At 46.0% G+C, this 8,613-nt stretch overlaps 1 protein-coding gene across 1 annotated transcript in view; it reads left to right on the top strand.

Annotated features, from left to right (window-relative positions):
- The window catches only part of LOC137095500 (leucine-rich repeat and fibronectin type III domain-containing protein 1-like), a 178,549-nt gene extending 171,200 nt beyond the window's left edge, over nt 1–7,349 (top strand). The window contains exon 3 of the mRNA XM_067462244.1: nt 6,455–7,349. Within this exon, the coding sequence (XP_067318345.1) occupies nt 6,455–7,319 (865 nt within the window). The 3' untranslated portion in view covers nt 7,320–7,349. The remainder of the gene's footprint in view (nt 1–6,454) is intronic.
- Nucleotides 7,350–8,613: the final 1,264 nt, after the last annotated feature.

The following is an 8,613-nucleotide window of genomic DNA, read 5'->3' on the forward strand; positions in this document are numbered from 1 at the left end:
TTGGTGAGGCTTCCATGATTGAATCCATCCAACTGGAACAAAGCCTTCCTTTTCTTCCCTACCTTATTGTTCTCTTTCCTGTTGAGTCCTGTCTTTTCATGATATCACCAAAGTACAACAGCCTCAGTTTAGACATCTTCTAGGGCACCACAATTCAAGAGAGATATTGACAAGCTGGAATGTGTCCAGAGGAGAGCGACTAAAATGATAAAAGGTCTGGGGAACAAGCCCTATGAGGAGCGGCTTGAGGAGCTGGGCATGTTTAGTCTGAAGAAGAGAAGGCTGAGAGGGGATATGATAGCCATGTATAAATATGTGAGAGGAAGCCACAGAGAGGAGGGAGCAAGCTTGTTTTCTGCTTCCCTGGAGACTAGGATGCAATGGAGCAATGGCTTCAAACTACAAGAGAGGAGATTCCATCTGAACATGAGGAAGAACTTCCTGACTGTGAGAGCTGTTCAGCAGTGAAACTCTCTGCCCTGGAGTGTGGTGGAGGCTCCTTCTTTGGAAGCTTTTAAGCAGAGGCTGGATGGCCATCTGTCAGGGGTGATTTGAATGCAATATTCCTGCTTCTTGGCAGGGGGTTGGACTGGATGGCCCATGAGGTCTCTTCCAACTCTTTGATTCTATGATTCTAGGGAGAGTTCGGGCTTGATTTGCCCTTAGACCCATTCATTTATCTTTTTGGCAAACTATGGCATTGTCGTGAGTTTTCTAGGCTGTATGGCCATGTTCCAGAAGCACTCTCTCCTGACATTTTGCCCACACCTGTGGCAGGCATCCTCAGATGGAAATTAGGAAAATGGGGTTTATGTCATTAGGTTTGGTTCCTATGTTCTGTGTATATTGTTTTATATGTTTGGATGTTTTACATTTTAATGTTACGTTGTTTATTTTATTGCAATTTGCACTGTTGTATTGTAGTAAGTTGTTTTCGTCTTGGCCCCGTGTAAGCCGCTCCAAGTTCCCATTGGGGAGATTATTATTATTATTATTATTAAATAATATTTATTATATTATTATTATTATTATTATAAAATAAAGATTATTATTATTAATTGTAATTATTATTATTATTATGTTATTATTATTATTATTATTATTAAATAAATAAATAAAGATTATTATTATTATTATTATTATTATTATTATTATTATTATTATGTCATCCAGGCTGGGAGAAAGAACTCTTGTCTGTTGGAGGCAAGTGTGAATGTTTTAATTGGCCACCTTGATTAGCATTTAATGGCCTAGCAATGTCGAGGTCTGGCTTCTTACTGCCTGGGAGAATCCTTTGTTGGGAATGTTTAGCTGATTCTGGTTCTTTCTTATCTGGAATTCCCTTGTTTTTTTAGTCTTGTTCATTATTTACGGTTATGATTTTAGAGTTTTTTTTAATACTGGTAGCCCAATATTGATAGCCTTTAATGGCCTAGTACTTTCAAGGTCTGGCTTCTTACTGCCTGGGAGAATCCTTTGTTGGGAGTGATTAGCTGGCTCTGGTTATTTCTTGTCTGGAATTCCCTTGTTTTTTTAAGTGTTGTTCTTTATTTACTGTTATGATTTTAGAGTTTTTTAATACTGGTAGCCCGATATTGATAGCCTTTAATGGCCTAGCAGTTTCGAGGTCTGGCTTCTTACTGCCTGGGAGAATCCTTTGTTGGGGGTGATTAGCTGGTCCTGGTTGTTTCTTGTCTGGAATTCCCTTTTTTAGTATTGTTCTTTATTTACTATTATGATTTTAAATACTGGTAGCCAGATATTGATAGCCTTTAATGGCCTAGCAGTTTCAAGGTCTGGCTTCTTACTGCCTGGGGGAATCCTTTGTTGGGAGGTGATTAGCTGGCCCCTTGTTGTTTCTTGTCTGGAATTCCCTTGTTTTTTTAGTGTTGTTCTTTATTTAATCTTATTATTTTAGAGTTTTTAAAATACTGGTAGCCAGATTTTGTTCATTTTCATGATTTTTTCTCTTTCTGTTGAAATTGTCCACATGCTTGTGGATTCCAACAGCTTCTCTTCAAGCCAGACCTTGAAACTGCTAGGCCATTAAATGCTAATGAAGTTGGCCAATTACAACTTTTTTCATACTGGTAGCCAGATATTGATAGCCAGATACTCCCAACAATCACCTTCCGACAAAGGATACCCCCAGGCAGTTGGGAGTGATTAGCTGGCCCTGGTTATTTCCTGACTGGAATTCCCATTTTTGGAGTGTTTTTCTTTATTTTCTGTTATGATCTTAGAGTTTTTTTTAATACTGGTAGCCAGATATTGATAGCCAGATACTGGTAGCCAGCTAATCACCTCCCAACAAAGGATTCCCCCAGTCAGTTGGGAGTGATTAGATGGCCCTGGTTGTTTCTTGTCTGGAAGTCCCCCTAGTTTTTTTTTAGTGTTGTTCTTTATTTACTGTTATGATCTTAGTGTTTTTTTAAATACTGGTAGCCAGATATTGATAGCCAGATACTGGTAGCCAGCTAATCACCTCTCAACAAAGCATTCCCCCAGGCAGTTGGGAGTGATTAGCTGGCCCTGGTTGTTTCTTGTCTGGAATTCCCTAGGTTTTTTGTGTTGTTCTTTATTTACTGTTATGATTGTAGAGGTTTTTTAATTCTGGTAGCCAGATATTGGTAGTCAGCTAATCACCCCCAGTCAGTTGGGAGTGATTAGCTGGCCCAGGTTGTTTCTTGTCTGGAATTCCCCTGTTTTTTGAGTGTTGGTCTTTATTTACTGTTATCATTTTAGAGTTTTTTAATACTGTTAACCAGATATTGATAGCTAGATATTGGTAGCCAGCTAATCACCTCCCAACAAAGGATTTCCCCAGGCAGTAAGAAGCCAGACCTTGAAACTGCTAGGCCATTAAATGCTTATCAAGGTGGCCAATTGAACTTTTATTGCCTTTGTCTACTTCTGAGGCTGAGAGGGTATGACTTTCCCCAAGGTCAGCCCATGGGTTTCTATCATGGAAGAGATATTAGAACCTTGATCTCCCAGAATCATTCCAGGATTTTAAGATCGTCTGGGGAGGACCTGCTCTCAGTCCTGCCTTTGTCACAAGTACGGCTGGCGGGGACGAGAGACAGGGCCTTCTCAGGGGTGGCCCCTCGGCTATAGAACAGAAATCAGATTGGTCCCCTCCCTTTTAATATTCGAAAGAGAGTCAAGACTTGGCTCTTTGAGTAGGCAGTTCCAAATACAGTGCTTGAGGCTCAATAAAACTGGCAACTGGGCTTAGCAAGGGGACTCATCCCTGTATTTAAGGTTTGGGGCAAGGACCCCCCCCCCCCCGGGTGGTCCTCACCCCAAACCTTGTGTTGTAAAGACTGGAATCTGGGGAGTGGGGTGAGCTCCCGTCTGTCAGCTCCAGCTTCCCATGCAGGGACATGCAAGCAGCCTCCCACAGGATGGTAAAACATCCGGGTGTCCCCTGGGCAATGTCCTTGCAGACTGCCAATTCTCTCACACCAGAAGCGACTTGCAGTTTCTCAAGTTGCTCTTGACACACACACACAAAAGGTTTGAAATGGCTAGTTCTTTCCAAGGAATCCAGCCTTTCTGCCCTCTTGTCTCATCCACTGGCCTTTCCGCAGTGGTCTGTGCCCAAGCATCGCTCTTGCCTATCTCCCCCCCCCCCCCCCATGACGTTCGCCACTCCCCAGAAAATTGCAGCTGTTGCCAATACGGTTCTATAATTCTTGGCTAATTGCCTGCCGCTCCCTCGGCCCCTCCGTTGCTCGCTTGCTAATAAATGGGAACGAATCGAGTGCTTTGCAGAAAGGCAGCCTTCTGGCCCTGCTTTGCATGGCTTGCCCACTCCCTCTTTCCCAATCCCACCCCGCTCTAGATGTCTCTGCATCCAAAGGTCAGCTTCCTTTGACCTTGCAGGATGGCTTTGCAAAGAGAGGAAGGGCAGAGGGAAAGCCATCCTGCAAGGTCAAGGGAAGCTGACCTTTGGATGCAGATGCTGTGGTTGGCTGAAGCAGTTTGCTATGTGTGGAGTGCTGCTGGACATCAAATCTGGACATTAAGGTTCAAGTTCTCTTATTTATTCAGATGTTGAATGGTCATCTCTTGGGAGGGATTTGATGGTGTCTTCCTGCATGTCAGGGATTGGGCTGAATGGCCCTTGTGGTCTCTTCCAAAACTATAATATTATAAACCTATCACTGGCTGGATGGTTATCTGCTGTGAATGCTTTGATTCTATTTTCCTGCATGGAAAAGGGTTGGACTGGATGACCCTTGTGGTCTCTTCCAACACTATGATTATATGGCCATCACTGGCTGGATGGCCATCTGCTGGGAATACTTTGATTATATTTTCCTGCATGGAAAAGGGTTGGACTGGATGGCCCTTGAGGTCTCTTCCAAAGCTATAATTATATGAAGCTATCAGTGGTTGGATGGCTATCTGCTGGGAATGCTTTGATTCTGTTTTCCTGCATGGAAAAGGGTTGGACTGGATGGCCCTTGGGGTCTCTTCCAATGCTATTATTTTATTGTTCTATAGTTTTTCAGTGGCTAGATAACCATCTGTGAGGAGGGCTTGGACAGTGGTTGGATGGCCATCCGTCAGGAGTGTTTTGATTATACTTTCCTGCATAGCAGAAGGCAGTTGGGTTGTATGGCCCTTAGGATCTCTCAACTCTTACGATGCTATCTGTGGTTGGATGGCCATCTGTCAGGAGTGCGTTGATTGTATTTTCCTGCATGGCAGAAGGGGTCTCTCTCAGTTCTATGATTCTATCAGTGGTTGGATGGTCATCTGTCAGGAGTGTTTTGATTATATTTTCCTGTATGGCAGAAGACAGTTGGGCTGAATGGCCCTTGGGTTCTGTCTCAACTGCATGGCAGTTGGGCTGGATGGGGTCTCCCTCAACTTTATGACTCTATCAGTGGTTGGATGGCCATCTGTCAGGAGTGCTTTGATTGTATTTTCCTGCATGGGCTGAATGGCCCTTGGGTTCTGTCTCAACTGCATGGCAGTTGGGCTGGATGGGGTCTCCCTCAACTTTATGACTCTATCAGTGGTTGGATGGTCATCGGTCAGGAGTGCTTTGATTGTATTTTCCTGCATGGCAGAAGGGGTCTCTCTTAATTCTATGATTCTATCAGTGGTTGGATAGCCATCTGTCAGGAGTGCTTTGATTGTTTTTCCTGCATGGCGGAAGGCAGTTAAACTGGATGGCCCTTGGGGTCCCTCTCAACTCTAAAATTCTATGCCTGGTTGGATGGCTTTAATTGTATTTTCTGGTGTGGCAAGAGGTTAGCTGGTTGTCCCTTTAGGCCTCTTCCAACACTGTGATTCTATGGTGAGGATTCTTTTTGGTGTAGGATCTTAGCTTATGGGTGGAGAAGATCTGATGGCCACCCTTAGGTCTCCTCCAACACTGTGATCCTATGGTAAGGATACCTTGTGGTGTAGGATCTTAGCCTATGTGTGGAGAAGACATGATGGCCACCTTTAGGTCTCTTCCAACACTGTGATTCTATGGTGAGGATACCTTTTGGTGTAGGATCTTAGCCTATAGGAGGAGAAGATGTGATGGCCACCTTTAGGTCTCTTCCAACACTGTGATTCTATGGTGAGGATACCTCTTGGTGTAGGATATTAGCCTATGTGTGGAGAAGATGAGATGGCCACCTTTAGGTCTCTTCCAACACTGTGATTCTATGGTGAAGATACCTCTTGGTGTAGGATCTTAGCCTATGTGTGGAGAAGATGTAGTGGCCACCTTTAGGTCTCTTCCAACACTGTGATTCTATGGTGAGGATACCTTTTGTTGTAGGATCTTAGTCTATGTGTGGAGAAGATCTGATGGCCACCTTTAGGTCTCTTCCAACACTGTGATTCTATGGTGAGGATACCTCTTGGTTTAGGATCTTAGACTATGTGTGGAGAAGACGTTATGGCCACCTTTAGGTCTCTTCCAACACTGTGATTCTATGGTGAGGATATCCCATGGTGTAGGATCTTAGACTATGTGTGGAGAATATCTGATGGACATCATTAGGTCTCTTCCAACACTGTGATTCTATGGTGAGGATATCCCATGGTGTAGGATCTTAGACTATGTGTGGAGAATATCTGATGGCCACCATTAGGTCTCTTCCAACACTGTGATTCTATGGTGAGGATACCTCTTGGTTTAGGATCCTAGCCTATGTGTGGAGAAGATCTGATGGCCACCTTTAGGTCTCTTCCAACACTGTGATTCTATGGTGAAGATACCTCTTGGTGTAGGATCTTAGACTTTGTGTGGAGAAGACATGATGGCCACCTTTAGATCTCTTCCAACATTGTTATTCCATGGTCAAGGTACGTCTTAGTGTAGGATCTTGACCTTTGTATGGAGAAGACATGGTGGCCAAGCCCACCTCTATGTTCTAGATGTTGTATCTCTTTCCCCATCCATGCTTCTTTTAATCCTGACCTTTCTCTTTTCTCGTAGAATGATCCCCTCCTCCAGCAAGACCTTCCTGGTCAACGACTTAGCGGCCGGCCGGGACTACGACCTGTGCGTCTTGGCCGTCTATGACGACGGGGTCACCTCCTTGACGGCCACTCGGGTGGTGGGCTGCGTCCAGTTCACCACCGAAGGGGAGGCCGCCCAGTGCCACTCGCTCCACACCCAGTTCCTGGGCGGCACCATGATCATCATCATCGGGGGCATCATCGTGGCTTCCGTCCTGGTCTTCATCATCATCCTCATGATCCGCTACAAGGTCTACAGCGGCCAGGATGAGCACAAGAAAGCCAAAGTCAGCAACGTCTACTCGCAGACCAACGGGAGCCAACCTTCTTCTTCCACCACTGGTGCCGGTTTGCCCCACTCGACTTCCAAGCTTGGTGAGGACAAATACGAGACTCTCCACGAGACGGCCACCAAGGGGGAAGCCAAGGAGGAGGCCCCCAACGGGCAGGACGTCCTGGCCTTGACCGAAGTGGAGAAGCGCTCGGCCAAGGTGGCCGCGGACCTCCAGACGGTGGCCGTCTTGACCTCGGAGGAGAGGAAGGCGGGCGAAGGCAGCATGACCGCCTCCTCGGTCTCCTTGTGCCTCCTCAAAGACGCCCAGCTCCGCGCCACCTTGGGGGGCAGTGGGTCGGGGGTCTTCCCCCGCGAACTGTCCAGGACTCACCACCACCGCCACTCCTTCGACGGGGACTTCTCCCTCTTCCAGAGCCACAGCTACCCCCGCCGGGCAAGGACAAAAAGACACATGTCCACCTCCCAGTTGAACTCGGAAGAGTGTCCCCTGAGCCACAGGAGGGTCACTTTTAGCAGCACAGAGTGGATGCTGGAAAGCACAGTCTGAGACAGACCGGGCCAGGAGGGTCGAAATGGGGTGGGGGACAAAGGGGGTGGGTGGGGGGGCGGGGGGCATCGGGAGCGGGCAAGGGACTGCCGGACGCACAACCAATGGGGGGCAAAGGGATGGCGGGAGGGGGGCGGGGAAGATAGAAAGCAAAAGTAAGGGGGGGGACAGGCCGAAATATTCGAGAGGAGGGGGGTGGATCCGGCGCATCCCCCCAAACCTCTCCCCCCCAAAAAATGACCGCTTGTTTCCAGAGTTTTTTCTGCAGCGGTGCCTTAGCCAAGCCACAAAAGAAAGAGAGAGAGAAAGGGAGAGTGCGAAAGAGGGAATGAAAGAGTGAGGAAGGTAGGATGGTTGCAATTTTCAGGAAAGATGCCCCTACGGCCCCTTCTAAACTGCCATATAAAATCTAAAGTGGATTATATGGCAGTGTAGACTCATATAATCCAGTTCAAACCAGATAATATGGATTATCTGCTTTAATATTTTGGATTGTATAGCAACGTAGAAGGGGCTTGAGTGCACCTGCACTATAGAATGAAGGGTGGCCCCTTGTTCACTACCATATACAATCCAGATTATCTTTGAATTGGATTATATGCCAGTGTAGACTCATATAATCCAGTTCAAATCAGATCTCTCTTCCAACTCTTTGATTCTATGATGATGGTGATGATATGGATTAGCTACTTTGATATTCTGGGTTATATAGCAGCGTAGAAGGGGCCTGAGTGCACCTTATTATCTGCTTTGACCTGGATTATATGTCAGTGTAGACTCATATAATCTAGTTCAAAGCAGATAATATGGATTATCTACTTTGAGAATCTAGATTATATGGCAGTGTAGAAAGGGCCAACATCAGCAATTCTCAAACTTTGGTGTCTGGTCTTCACAATATGGCACAATGATTGGAGATTCTGGGAGATGAAGTCCAAAACACCTGGAAGTTTAGGATTCGCTGATCTATGGAATGAATGCAGTTTGACGCCACTTGAACTGCCACGGCTCTGTGCTATGGAGTCATGGGAGCTGTTGTTTCCACTCTTGGGCAGAGAATGTCACTGGGGTGGAAGAGAGAAAGAGTAAAAATGCAAACAACACCCCTGCTAGGTAGGAACATGAATTCCTCCTCTCACGACCTCCTCATCCAGCTATGTGATGGACTGACTCAAAAGCAAGCAATCCGTTCTGATCCCCAAAACACTGCAGAGTCTTGGTCACAGTTAGCAGAGATTTTATAGCACAGCCGCTGACCTTTTATAGTACCTCACCAGCTTGAATAAGCACACTT

The sequence above is a fragment of the Anolis sagrei genome, chromosome Y (genome assembly GCF_037176765.1).
Source record: "Anolis sagrei isolate rAnoSag1 chromosome Y, rAnoSag1.mat, whole genome shotgun sequence".
NCBI lineage: Eukaryota > Metazoa > Chordata > Lepidosauria > Squamata > Dactyloidae > Anolis > Anolis sagrei.